The sequence below is a fragment of the Echinops telfairi genome, unplaced genomic scaffold (assembly GCF_000313985.2).
Source record: "Echinops telfairi isolate 266 unplaced genomic scaffold, ASM31398v2 ScPeMD7_5;HRSCAF=22, whole genome shotgun sequence".
Taxonomy (NCBI): domain Eukaryota; kingdom Metazoa; phylum Chordata; class Mammalia; order Afrosoricida; family Tenrecidae; genus Echinops; species Echinops telfairi.
In genome coordinates this window covers 37395020-37408307 of record NW_022103901.1, presented here as the reverse complement: position 1 = coordinate 37408307, position 13288 = coordinate 37395020, and the positions used below count along the sequence as shown (strand labels likewise).

Sequence of the window (13288 nt, the reverse complement as noted above, 5' to 3'; positions counted from 1 at the left end):
GTATGGATTGGGATAACAGTTGTATGAGCCCCTAATAAAATGTTAAAAAAAAAAAAGAAAGCTGTGTTCTCCAGACCAGGTTACGAGGCACAGCTCATGGGTGACGGGGAGTGGGCAGGGTGGGGAGCTGCGGGGTGGCGCACACACTGGGGCTCAGAGCCACGCCCACCAGCCCCGGGGGCTGGCGGGTGAAAGGGTTTTTGGTCCGGTCCCATCTCTCCGAGCACCCAGGTTGGTGCTCAGCTCCCCAGGGGCAGGTGGGCAGCCACTGACCGACCGTGGGAAGGCCGCAGCCGCCCCTTGCACCTGAGGTGGGGCACCCAGCGGGAGGCCTCACACCGCCTGCCCCGGGGACCCGCCTACCTGCCGCGGCTCCGTCAGAGTCCCGTCCACGTCGAAGAGGCACAGTACCGGGCCGAGGGTCGTCATATTTCTAAAAGCACACCTAAAGGGACTCGCCGGCACTCAGCGCTCGGCAGGAACTTCCGGCTCGGTAGGCAAGCCACGCGGCACCCCGGGACGCTGAGAAGCACCGCCTACAACGCCTGGGGCTGGCGTTCAGCCGCGGTCTCTGAACCACAACTCCCAGAATGCAAAACGCCCTTACACGTGACGCGCATGCGACGCGCATGCGCTCTTAGAGGTTCCCGGGTCAAGCGCGATTCATTTCCGGTAGCGGGCCGTGAGGCCATGGTAAGAGGGAGGTGTGCGGAGAGAGGGAAAGCAGGTGACGCGCTTTCCAAAGGGGTCGGGGTCGGGGTCGGGGTCAGGGCCAGGGCCAGGGCTGGGGGCTGGCGTGCTGGGTGGCTGGGAGTCCACGAGAGGACGCTCCGTCCGGGGTCACGCTTTGCTGCTGAGTGCCGAGGTCGCCTAGAGCAGTGGACGGAATGGCTTACATTTGCTGAGCGTTCGCTGCGGGTGCAGGGCTCCTTTGAGGGCTCGGAGAGGTTGAGTAACTTGCCCAAGGATGCACAGCTAGCGGCCGCGCGGGCCTGGGTGGGGAGCCAGAGCCCGGAGCTGTGCAGAGGTGCAGAACTGTGCACGGGCTTTGTGCCGCGTGCTCCTCCCCACTGCCGGCTCCATCAGACTGGATGGGCCAGTTTCGCTGATAGCCATCTCCCTAGATCCCGCTCAGAATGCTTGCTTTGTTTCCTGCGGGGTTTACTCATTCAGCCCAGGGTTGGCCCTCCTGAGTATTTGTTAAGGAGCCCTGGTGGCACAGCGGTTAAAGCGCTCGGCTGCTAACAACCGTCTGGAGCTCTGCAGCCACTTTGCGGGGGGGAAAAAGAGTTCACCCCACCTCGAGGGTCAATGGATGGTGCGGGGTGTTTGTTGCTGAATGAAGGCTGCATCTTTTCTGTACCAGCTTGTAACAGTTTAAAGGTCAGCCTCCAAGGGCATACAGCTGTGTGCCCTCAGGCAGATAGCTTTCACACCCTCTCTGGGCTTGCTTTTCTCAGTGGTAGAGTGGAAGTAGCATTCCACAGCGATCAGGATGACTCTGGTGCCAGGAACAAGGGTCTGGGATTGCTTGTCACTGTTTTCAGCCAAAGACAGACAAGGTTGATATGAAAAACTCCTAAGTTTATTCTGCGAATGCCAGACAAGACAGAAGGAAACGGTGGGGTTTGCCACCTCCAAACGGCTTCAAAACTCCAGTGAATATTTAGGAAGTTCTATCCCCCCAAAACTATGTTCAAAAGCAGACTTTGCGATGGTCACAGGAAACAGTGCTCTATGCCTACATTTCTCCAAGGGCTACCATACTCCACTGCTGATCCAAACAGGGATGCTTCGTAGTACCTCGTTACCTATTGTAATGACTGCCTTCCTGAGTTAGAACATCACTACTGATTAAACTTAAAAAGGAGTTTTTACTGCAAAGGTGGGCTGTTACATGTTGGATTTCCAACAACTGAATCTTAAATTCTGTTGTATTTCTAGTCTGCTGAAGAGCAGGCTAATGCTTTCCCTGCTTTGTCAAAACTGGTGGCCTCCCAGCATTACCTGTTGCCTGTGGGACCTGCTGGGCAGCCTGTTGGTGTGTGAGTAGCAACAGTGAGCACCCGGAGAGAAACGGTGGTTTCTTTGTCTCCCTTCCAGGCTGTCATCCGAGCTGTGTCCCGGTGGTGGTGGTGGTGGCCGGCTGCCTCAGGGAGGCCCCTCCTGGGGCTGAGGTGCCGCAGTGAGCGGGTCCCTAGGAGGTGGGAAGGAAGTAGGCTGCCCACCTTGAAGGAGATGCCATTGGGCCCAGGGACAGAGAAATTCCAAATGGTCTACCGCTTTGATGCCATCCGAACCTTCGGGTACCTGTCACGGCTGAAGGTGACACAGACGGCCCTGACGGTGGTCCTCCTGCCACCCGGCTTCTACTTGTACTCCCAGGACCTCGTGAACCTCAACACGCTGTACCTGGCGGCCACCACTGCTGGCTTTGCCCTGGCCATGTTGTGCTGGATGAGCCATTTCTTCCGCAGGCTGGTGGGCATCCTGTATGTCAACGAGTCTGGCACCGTGCTGCGAGTGGCCCACCTGACCTTCTGGGGTCGGCGGCAGGACACCTACTGCCCTGTGGCCGACGTGATCCCCCTCACAGAGACCAGGGACCGGCCGCAGGAGGTGTTTGTCCGTATCCAGCAGTACAGTGGGAACCAGACCTTCTACCTCTCACTGCGCTACGGACGCATTCTTGACAAAGAGCGGTTCACACAGGTGTTTGGGACACTGGGCACGCCCAAGTAAACACCGGATGTTGGCCTTGGGTAGCCCCAGGCTAGCCAGCTCTCTGTCAGGCCACAGTGAGGGACCGGCAGCTGCGGACACTGCCGGGGTTCCTGGGAACCTCCTGGCAACACCATGGGGTTCTCAAGCTGTGACCTCTGGGAAGCAGATTACCAGGACTGATGGCTGCAGTGCGTCCAAATCAGCTTGACAGCCGAACATGGTCGCAGGCACCAGGGAACTTGTCTCAGGGGGACAGACATTCCACTGACTAGTGGAAAACCCTCTGTGCAGATGTTCCCCGCATCTGTTTGACGGGCAGCCAGGTAGGGGCCAGAAGCTTCCAGTAAGGAGCCAGTTCTTGGAGCTGACTCATGGGAAGCCGAGCTGCCTGCCAAGCATGGTGGCGGAAAACACGGAGTCCTGAGTTCTGGAAGCACGCTGAGTGGAGTTGTTCAAGTCTAAAATGGGAAAGCCTGCTGATCCCTTGTGATAAACACTATCACATTGTGAGCAGGTGTGGTCCTTGAGGTCAGAGCCTGTACCAAGCATCCAGGCCATAAGGCAAGTCCCTACGTGTGTGTGTCTCCAGGGGCTGAAAAGACTGGCAGAAAGCCTGGATACGCGCCACAGCCACGCACCAGTGGTCACTGCGCGCCCACGGGGCAGGCAAACCCAGAGTCCTGTGGGGATCTGCTCATTCCAAGGTTCCGCAGTGTAATAAAGCCCTGACCTGTTACTGCTGCTTTATTTCATCCACAGGAGCCTCCTGTTATAAACCAGGTCAGGCATCTCAGGTTTTATAGGCTCGGTCCCAATCATTGCCATAAAGTGTGTCACACGAATGTCTGAGTGTGCTGTCTCTTAGCAAAGGTGCTAGGGAATCCCTGGTGGTGTAGTAGTTGTGGACTGGATACTAACTGCAAGGTCAAAGAAAGGATGTCCTGGTGGGCTTTTCCATTCCATCCCTGTCCCAGCCCTGCCCTGGCTGCGCCTCTCTGAAGGCTCCCCAAACAGCAGGTTGCCCGTCCTCCCCACGGGACCCCTGCCTCCAGGGTCCTCTGCTCACCACCAGCAAAGGGTGCAGGGAGCCACGGCGGTGTCCTGTGCAGTCAGGCTGTCGCAATAGCCAGGCTTGGGGCCAGGCCTGAGAGCTCAATCAGCTGTAAACCCGGAACTTGGAGAACAGGGGCCCTTTGCTTGGCCTCCGTAGGCTCTGTGAGAATTCCCAGGCATTCCAGAGTTTGGGCATCGTTGCCTGGGTTCACCTTTTGCCACAGCCTGGAGGGGGCCAGAACCCAGAAGTCTAGGTTTGGGAGAGGGAGTATTGGGAATCAATCACCCCTCTGACAGTAATTGCAAAGCAGTTCAGTAGACACTGAGAATATTCAGTTAGGCTTCTAATGGCCCCCACGAATCCCAAACCCGAACACCCCCACAAGCAAACCCCTAAGTGGGCAGTAGGCCAGGTTGTCACTTGCAGAGGAAGGCTAAGTGGAGGCCACGTGTCCACGTGGTGGAGTGTACGTGAGGAGGGAGGTGGGGCTGAAGTCTTTGTGACGGGCACACCGTTCATCGTAAGTAATGGAGCAAAATGCCACACCACACTCTCATTCCTGTCCCCTCCTCTCTGGGCAAAGAGGAAGTTTCCCAACCATGGATTCCACTTCTGGGCTAGGTGGCAGCGGGCAGTGCTGCCAGTCTGTTGAGAAAGGCCCTGGCCCCGTAACCCAGATGCTGTCTAGCAGCCCTGGACCACAGAGCCTGTGTGTGACAGAGCAGATGTGTGGTCCACAGCGGTTTCATTGGCTGCTTTTTCTGAAGCACGTTGCCAGCCCTTTCTTCCAACGTACCGAGTGGACATGAACCTCCAACCTTCTGGCCAGCATCCCTGCACAGTAACTGGCCCCCCAACCCAGGGGCTGTGTACAACTTAGGCCTGAGGCAGGCAGGCTCTGCAAGGGTCTGTGTCCCTGTCCTGGCTGCCCACAGCATGCTGGGGTCTGCCTACCGTGGGTGCAACACGGGGCACATGGGAAGTCCAGCCCAGCGGTAGCTGCTGCCCTTAACTATACCAGTGGCCCAAAGTACGCCTTACCTGGTCACAGGGCCGGATGTCCCCAGCCTGCTTGGAGCACAGCCCAGACAGTCGGGATGAAAGTGGTGCCCAGGGCTTCCTGTCCATCCCTGCTTTGTGACTTCAGAAGCCCTGGGGTGGTAGGGGTGCTGAGTGGAAATTAGTTGGACGCCAAGCAGAGTCCAACTTTTATGGCTTTACTTTCAGCCGGCACCTTCTGCTGGAAAACTTTCCCTGTGGTTCGGTGGGCCAGTGAACACCTACCTGGCCACTCTGGTGACAGTGCGTCTTACTGATTCACCCTTGAAATGTATTCCAGGGTTCCCCTGAACTTGAACCTGCGTTGGGAAACAGAGTTAAAGATTTACGAGCGAGAACTCTGAGGGAAATGGGGCCCTGCTCTGGGAGGCTACATGGGAAAGGAATTGCCTTTCACTTTCAGCTGCTTAACTAAAGGCTGGAAGGTCGAGGCTAGCCCCGGGTACCTCAGAAGAAAGTCCTGGCGATCTCCTCTTGTACATATATTTAAAAGCAGCCCTTGAGAACCTTGTGGAGCACAGCTGTACACACAGAGAATAGTGGCAACTTTTATTATTTTTTACAAGCAGCAGTGTGGTGCCCATTTCGTTTTCTCGATAACACTGTTCTACTGAGCCCCTTGTGCGGCAGAGAACTGTGGTCCACAGGGCCCTCAAGGGCTGCTCCCGCCTCAACCCCGACATTTCTTTTGAGAAAGGAGGTGCAGGGGCAGTGAACTGTTTGATGTGACTCTTCTAGCTAAAGTCTGTAACTCCCACCAAAGGACCTTTCCCTGAATGGGCCTGGTTAACAGGATTCCCTGGCATGGCATCCTGTTGTGCATAAAATGAGCCCTGGGAGAAGCAGGAGGAGGGGTCTCATTACCAGCAAGCGCCAGGAGTGGAGCACATCCTCTGGTCCCGAGATCCCTGCGCAGTGAACCCCCTGGATCCAGATGACAGCTGTACCCCAGCAGAGGAGCAGCGCAGAACAGGAGTCAGAGCAGAGAACAGAGTGAGGGGCTTCCCAGCCCACAGAGCAAGTCCGGCGGAGTGCTTTTGTGTAGGTGGTGGACCGTGAGGAGTGGGGAACCTCGGGCCCTAGAGCCAAGTGCCTGCAGGCTGAGAGACTGACTGGAGTGGGGGCCTCTGGGCACTAATTCAGGGAGCTGGGTTTGCTGACCATGGAGGAGCTTGAGGTGAATGCCTTCAGGTGGAAGCTTACAGCAGTGCTAGGCCCCCTTGGACATTTATTAGCATACCGGAGAGACCTTTGTAACCTGTCCCGGTGAACAAAGACCCTGAGCATCTCTCACTGGCATGCCAACTTGTTATCATCCTTAATAAACCCTTTCATCACGAATTTTGTTGACTTCCATGTAGCCACCCGGGGTAGACACCAACCTCCAATCTTTCAGGTAGGCAGCTGAACTTGCTAACTGCGTGCACCATCCAGGTGGTTGCCAGGTGTCCCTGACTTGGCTTTGCCTTGTGGTGACTCAACTTGTACCAGCCTCACAAACACTGCTGTTTGAACGACTTGCCAAATGATTACCTAACAAAACCAGTTTCCGACCTCTCCCCCTCCCGGAAAAGGCCAGAAAGTTCTTTTATAATTTTTTTTAAAAAGAATATTGACTGACATGGGAATGGATTTAATTCACGGCATTTTGCAAGAGTCATCAGTTACCGAGTGACAGGTTGTTAAATTTCATTTATTGGCACTGTCAACAGAACCCTGCAAACAAGATCACTTTGTAGACATCAGTAGGCGGGGTCCCTTAGCTGTGGCTGTCTACCAGGAGTGGATACATATATAAGTCCAAGGATATATATGTATACATTTACAGTTAGGTATAGGCATATAGATACTTTAATGCTTGCAGTTTGTCATGGTTACTGAGTGTCAGTAAAAATTATAAAAAACACCCATTTATAATAAAAGTGAGGATGTGCGCTAAGACTTGTAATTACTGCATTCGTTTTCTGGGAGAGTGACAAAACTTCACTAGACACACGGGGGGAGCAGTGGCACTACTGTGTGATGGGCTTGTCTGCGGCCCACCCACTTCTTCATGGGTTCTAAGTCACCCAGGAGGGCAGCTGCCCAAGGGTGCTCACCCACCTCTCCCACACCTCCACAGCGTGAGCCCTGCAGCGTTCTCGGCCTTGCATGTGTCCCCCTCTGCCCACTGCCCCCTTGCTCCTCAAAGCTCCCTGTGCCTGAGTCAGCAAGAACTTGTGGGTAGAATGGCTTATGATTTTTCATGAGAAGCCGTGTCTCGGTGAGAAGAGTGAGTCTGGAAATGGCTTGCACATAGAAAGGATTCCCTGCCCCAGTCCACGCCGAGGGAGGACAGGAGAAAATATTGGAGTCACTTCCTCGAAGACATTTCTGATTGTGCCCTGGCTTAATGACCCTCCAGTGCTAAAGTTCTCAGGAGAAAGACCACTTAAGCCAGTGGGTGAGCTGTGGTTGTGTTTGCATCTGGGGCTTGCTACCTGCGGTTGTGACCCTTGCCATCTTGGAAGTTGGCTCCACAGTGAAAGGCTTGAGACCTTGAGGCAATGCTCTTTCTGGCCTTGTTTGGTGAACTCCTATGCACCCTGCAAAACCCTTCTACAAAAGCCACTTCCTCCCGGAAGCCCCCTCTGATTTCCCGTTGCTCCTCACACAGACCCATCTTAGCACTTGCCACTCTTGCTTTCTCAAGACTTGTTGCTAAAGGGCGAGGAGCTCCTCAATCAACAGAGAAGGGAGTCTTTTTCACCTTTGTCTCCCTGGTGCTAGTGCTCCCTGGGGTCTGGGGTGGAGCAGGTATTTCATCAGAGTTGGGTGAGTGTACAAGTGAAGGAATACATGAACAGACAGGTGTGTGCAACCTTGCAGAGAGAGGGAGGCAGGCATGTCCATACAGGTGGACAAGCACATGCCATGGGGCATGCCAAAACTCCTACAATATCACTGACTGCTGGATGCTACCTGGTGGGGAATCCTACACCTGTCTGCGTTGGTAACACACCTGAGGGTCTGGCACTCCTGAACATGGTTAGACAAATGCCAAATGCTCAGCAGAGGAGACCTGGCATCCTTTGGGCAGTTAGTTACCACGAGACCAGTGCCCAGTCAAGGGCTGTAGGGCATCCTCGATGGGCAAACAAGGCCAATTGGGACTGAAGTGCTCCTGCCAGACTCAGGGAAACGCCAGCTATCCTCCATCTCCCCACTGACCCAAATCAAGTCACTGTAGAACAGTCTAGAAGGTGTATTTGAGGACAGACTGTTATAAGGATGTCTGGTTGCCTAACACCACAGCCCAGCACAGCCTGGATGCCTCACCTTTGGGGGCCACACACAGCCCTGCATGGAGCCCCAGACCTTGGTGCAAAGTTCAAGGAGAGACCCAGCAAGGCTGCCCACAGTGCTTCCGGAAACCCACCAGAGGGACACGAGCAACCACCAAAGGAGCGCAGTCTCACAGGGCCAGGGCCAGAACTCAGCCACTCAGGTCCTGGCTGCGGGGGTGGGGTAGGGCAGGAGGCTGCTGCCTCTGGGTCACGTGCCCTCCTCCCAAGGGCATTGGGTATGCCCCCAAATGCTCAGCAGCAGCTTCCCCTCCACAGTTGAAGCTGGCGTTGAACAGGTGAGAGTTTGGGGATGGGGGACAGTGACCGAGAACCATCAAGATGCCACCCAGAGACCTCCCGAGAGCCCCTAGCTGACAGCCTTTCCCACTGGCCCCCATTGGGTACTGGGGTCCCCCATCTTCCTGCCACCTCTCTCCACTGTGCCCAGCCAGTGCTCAAGGCTGCGGGGGGTGATGGGAGGTGTGTGGGAGGGCGGGGGCATGACTATTTGCATTGGGGAAGCCTTTATCTTCTCACAGAATATGGCACATGACATGGACCAGAACCCAGGGGACCTGGCCAGGTGTCCAGGAACAGAGCCCCAGCGACTGGCTTCTGAAGGAGCTGGTGGGGTGCAGGGTGGGCGTGAAGATGAACAGGGTCCCCGAAGACACGGTCCAGGGCTTGTTCAGAATTTCTGGGCTGGAACTCCTGTGTACCATCAGCTCTGGGGGAGGGAGGTCAAAGTCAACCCTGCCCTCCCCTACACCAGCCTTCTGCGCACGTGTTCACCTCTGCTACTTTCAGTACAATATGGATGAGGCAAACTAATCGATTGGACGACTGTGGAGACGGGCGTTCCAGAAGGGGCGGAGACAGGTGTCTACTTGAAGTTGGCTAAGATGTCGCTGAAGATGTTGAGGAATAGGTGGGCGTGGTGGTCCTTGAAGACCATGGTGGGGCGGAAGCGGATGGACTTGTCGCCGCAGCCCCCCAGCACCACACCTGGAAGAGGAGGCAGGTCAGGGTCACAGGTCACACACCACGGCCCAGCCCTCTCCCCAAGTATCCTCTGTCCTTTCAACCACCTGTCTGATCTTCACCCCTGCCTCTGCCTCCAGCTCTCCCACCGTGCCCGCCCTCCCTCTCCTTTCTTTCCTTCTTCCTGCCTGCACACACACCTTCCTCTACCTGCCCGCTTACCTCCGTCCCTCTACCTCCCTCTCTACCTACCCACTTACCTACCTCCTTGTATCTCCCTCTTTCCTGCCTACCAGTCCACTTACCTCCCTCCCTCTACCTGCCTACTTACCTTCCTCCCTCTCTACCTGCTTACCTGCCCACTTACCTCCCTCCCTCTGCCTACCTGCCCAGTTACCTTCCTCCTTCTCTACCTGCCCACTTATCTCCCTCCTTCTACCTGCCCAGTTACCTTCCTCCCTCTCTACCTGTCCACTTACCTCCCTCCCTCTACTTGCCTACTTACCTTCCTCCCTTTCTATCTGCCCACTTACCTCCCTCCCTGTACCTCTGTCTCTACCTATCTCCCTACCTTCTCCACTCCCTCCCCCATACCCACCTACATTCCTATCTACTGACCTACCTTCTTACCTTCCTACCTAGTAAGCAGGACCCCTCGCTGCTGGCCACTTTGGTAGCCTGACTTCTCCTTACTGCTGGTCATCTTGTCAACCAGCCACTTCACTGCCAGTGACCTCCGTCACCTTACTCCCAGTCATTTTGGCCACCCAGCCCCCTCACTGCTGGCCTCCCTCGACCCCCTGGCCCACCTTTTGTCCCACAGGCCCCCTGCGCTTTCTTCCTCAGGGCATAGCACCTGTGCTGCTTGCTGCCCACCTTTGTTTCTGGCTATTGCTATGAGCTTGTTCCGCACGGCCTCGTCAGGGGTATCAAAGGAGCAAAACGTGCCTCGTCCCCGCGCACGGCTGATGAGCTGGGGATACCGGGCCTGCAACAGGGTGGGGGTCAAAGATGCATCAGCACCCACACACAGCTGAAGAGATGGGGTACAGGACCTGTAATGGTGGTGGGGGGGTGTTGCAGAGCTGGGGCTGATGTGCTGGGGGAATGTACCCTGCGAAGGACTTGGGGGGAGCACAGTTGGGGTCAACCCCTGCCAACTGAGTTCCAGCCGGGCCAGCAGCCCCACCACGGTTAGGGGAGTGATGTGTCAGGAAGCAATGGGCAGAAACCCAATATCCAAGCCCTCAGTCAATTCCAATTCCCAGTGACCCTAAAGGCAGAGGAGAACTCCTCCCTGGGGGGCCCGAGACTGTCTGTCTTTGTGGGAGCTGCCAGCCTCGTCTCCCTCCCGAGGACTGGTCGGCAGGTTCGAACCCTTGGCCTGATGGTTCTCAACGCTTGTCCCACAGCCCTACCAGTGGCTACAAGACAGCCCTGAGCTGGTGGGGGTGGGGTGCTGTGGAGGAGGGGCCAACAGCGCCCCAGCTGAGCGCCACAGGCAGCTTCAGAAGACTTGGGCAGGAGAGGGAGCCTGGTGGAGCTCGGCTGCTGCCTGAAAGGTGAGGGGTTCAAAGCCACCCAGCAGCGCTAGGGGAGAAGCCCTGGTTCCTTCCCTTGGTTGCGGTTGCCACCCTTGAGGGCAGGTCCACTCCGTCACCATCTGCGAAACAAGAAAAACAATCTGGAAAAACGGTGTTAACTATTTTTACATGAAATTTGGGTCAAAACGATATTAGGGATATAGTGCATTAAGTAGATTAGTAAAATTAATTTCACCTCCATCTTTTGACTTTTAAAATGGTCAGGGAATTTGCGCTTGACCCCAAGGGAAATGTCTGCCGGGGGATGAAGCTCAGAGGGGCAGGAAGTGCAGGAGAGAAGGATGAACTGAACTGGGGGCCGGGGGGTGGTCTCCTCCTTTGAGGGGCTGGCAGTCAGGTCAGGAAACAAACTGTGGCCATGTCGGTGGCTGGGGCGTGGGCTTTCTCTGGGCACAGCCACCCAAAAACTGCAGTAGACGGACGACGGAGGAAGAAACCGTTTGTGGTTTGGCTGGTTACCGCGAGAAGCGCCATAATGTGGCCTTGGGGAGGCCGAGGTCTGAGCTGGTTTTCAGGGGCCAAAGAATCGGGGGTGGGATAGGAAGGCGTCCCTGGGGGAGAGCTCAGCGCATGTGAAGGTGGGAGGGCAGGAACTCAGGCCGTGCAGACTGGCTGGAACAGCAGGTATGGGGTGTGGCTGCAGTGGGGTGGGGGGTGGGGGTCTATCTGGGAGGGTGGGGCGGGGCCCTGGAGGGCTGTGGCTGGGCACCTGGAGGTCCAGCAGGCCTGTGAGCAGCGTCTTCCCAGCGTGGGCTGCGTTGCTGAGCAAGTCCTCACGTTTGATGATGTTGATGACCTCAGCCAGCAGCAGGTTCTTGGACGGGTCCCCCAGCCAGGTGTTGAAGATCCGGTAGGGCTGGAAGGAGGCGGGGCGTCAGGCATCCCCCAAAGGGCCTCTCCCCACCTTGAAGAGGAGAAACACTGGCCGCGGGGGAGCATATGGACAGTTTCAGTATCACCCCCTCTTAGAGGGGCCACTTGAAGGAAACTCAGAGGGCTGGTCACCTGACCTACATTCTCCCCCGTCCACTAGGCACCACTGCCTGGCTCAGGCCAGCTGGCTCCCAGGTGGGAGTCTGAGCCTCTGCGACCATCCACTTGTGACCCCCTGCCTCTCCCAGTGAGTGGAGTGTGTGACCACACATGCGTGTGTATGTGCATATGGGTATGTGTTTATGTATGCGCATGCATGTGTGGTGTGTTGGAGACAGACTTGTACCACCTCTGTCACCGTCCAGAGTAGAACCGGCTCAAACACACTTCCTTGGCCTGGTAGCCTGCCCTGTGACCTGGTTCTAGCCACCACTCTGCAAACGGCAGTGTTAGGCGAGATTTCTGAGAAGGTGGCAGCTTACTCTATCCCTCCTCCTGGTCCTTCCTCACTGCCTAGGATGGAGCCCCGGCAGCCATTGTGGACCACGCGGTAACCATGAGAGTGGAAACCACATTCAGGAAGGTGCGAGGGCAGGTGCTGGTGCTGGGCAGGTGCTGGGCCCAGGTGTCAGAACCTGCAGGCTCAGGTACGGTGCAGTGGGGATGCTCTGGCTTTGAATCCTGGCTCTGTCACCTCCAGGCTGTGTGACCTTGGATACCTTACTGGTTGGGCTCAATCCTCATAAGTAAAGCAAAACTCCAACCCCGATACCATCGAGTCCATGCTGACCCCGGCAACCCTCCAGGGCAGGGTAGAACCGCCCCCGTGGGCTTCCCAGATGGTCAGTCTCTCCTCACGGAGCAGGCGGCCTCATTATCCCCTTGGCCTTGAAGTTGGGGATGAAATGCAGCACCTACTCCGTGAAGAAGCCGCCAGGGTTAAAAATACACCTGTCCTTGGAATGGGGCCAGGTACAGAGCCAGAGCTGGCCTGTGGCCACAGCTGGTCACAGGAGACCGCTTTGGAACCGTTTGAACGGGTCAGGGCTGGGCCTTGGGTGCCGCTGAGAGGGGCAGGGTGACCAAGGTGGGCGCACACTCACTGCGTTGGGCCGGAACTCTTCCTTGTGGAAGAAGCCCCCGGTCATCATCTTCTTGCTAAAGGTCATCACGTCCGCCGGGTCGTCCAAGCCCCAGTGCTCGTGAGCCCAGAACTTGCCCGTGCAGCCTCCTCCGGTCTGAACCTCGTCCACTAAGAAGGCACAGCCGTGCTGGGTGGGAGGGAGAGAAAGGTGCGTGAGAATCCCGCTAAGAGCCTGGCTGCCCGGACTTCAGACTTGCCCTGGGCCTGGGGACCAGAAAAGCCAAAGGAAGCCAAACATTCCCAACGGGCAGGCCCCCGCCCAGCAGCGTCCGAGCTCCACGGCTCCCGAATGGCTGAAGCAGAACTGGCGGAGCCAAGGCAGTGATGGCGCGGCTGCTGCCCTGGGACTCGCCTTCCTCTTGTGCATTGGAAACACGTGCCAGCGGGGCTCAGGCCAGCCCGGTGGTTCCCCAGCCCTGCCTCAGCCAGCGACTATTTACTTAGATCACTCGCAAGGGGGACACTGCAGGTTAGCCCGGCCAGTTGACACATGAAAAGCACCAGCCGACAGCCGGTCACATGA

General features: G+C 56.6%; 3 protein-coding genes across 4 annotated transcripts in view; 1 reads left to right on the top strand and 2 right to left on the bottom strand.

Annotated features, from left to right (window-relative positions):
- Window positions 1-504, bottom strand: part of PMM2 (phosphomannomutase 2) — an 18015-nt gene extending 17511 nt beyond the window's left edge. The window contains exon 1 of one of the 2 annotated variants that reach the window (XM_004705849.2): window positions 364-504. In XM_004705849.2, coding sequence (XP_004705906.1) covers window positions 364-429 — 66 coding nt within the window. In that variant the 5' untranslated portion in view covers window positions 430-504. The remainder of the gene's footprint in view (window positions 1-363) is intronic. The other variant, XM_045285997.1, reaches the window with a different exon arrangement.
- A 114-nt stretch (window positions 505-618) lies between these two features.
- Window positions 619-3566, top strand: TMEM186 (transmembrane protein 186). Its single transcript, XM_045286051.1, has 3 exons — window positions 619-693; window positions 925-1027; window positions 2054-3566. The coding sequence occupies exons 1-3, from the start codon at window positions 619-621 to the stop codon at window positions 2740-2742; spliced, it is 867 nt and encodes a 288-aa protein (XP_045141986.1). The 3' UTR covers window positions 2743-3566.
- A 2943-nt stretch (window positions 3567-6509) lies between these two features.
- ABAT (4-aminobutyrate aminotransferase) overlaps window positions 6510-13288 on the bottom strand; it is a 65378-nt gene continuing 58599 nt past the window's right edge. The window contains exons 12-15 of the mRNA XM_030884396.2: window positions 12725-12950; window positions 11458-11604; window positions 10021-10132; window positions 6510-9168 (exon numbers count right to left, since the gene is read on the bottom strand). Coding sequence (XP_030740256.1) covers window positions 9047-9168; window positions 10021-10132; window positions 11458-11604; window positions 12725-12950 — 607 coding nt within the window. The 3' untranslated portion in view covers window positions 6510-9046. The remainder of the gene's footprint in view (window positions 9169-10020; window positions 10133-11457; window positions 11605-12724; window positions 12951-13288) is intronic.

What these genes read in the sequence shown, in the direction of transcription:
- TMEM186 (XM_045286051.1), top strand. Translation starts at nt 619, where the DNA reads ATGCGACGCGCATGCGCTCTTAGAGGTTCCCGGGTCAAGCGCGATTCA. An exon ending in TAGCGGGCCGTGAGGCCATG is followed by an intron (nt 694 to 924) that starts GTAAGAGGGAGG and finishes CTGCGGGTGCAG; the next exon opens with GGCTCCTTTGAGGGCTCGGA. An exon ending in GAGCCCGGAGCTGTGCAGAG is followed by an intron (nt 1,028 to 2,053) that starts GTGCAGAACTGT and finishes GTGTGTGAGTAG; the next exon opens with CAACAGTGAGCACCCGGAGA.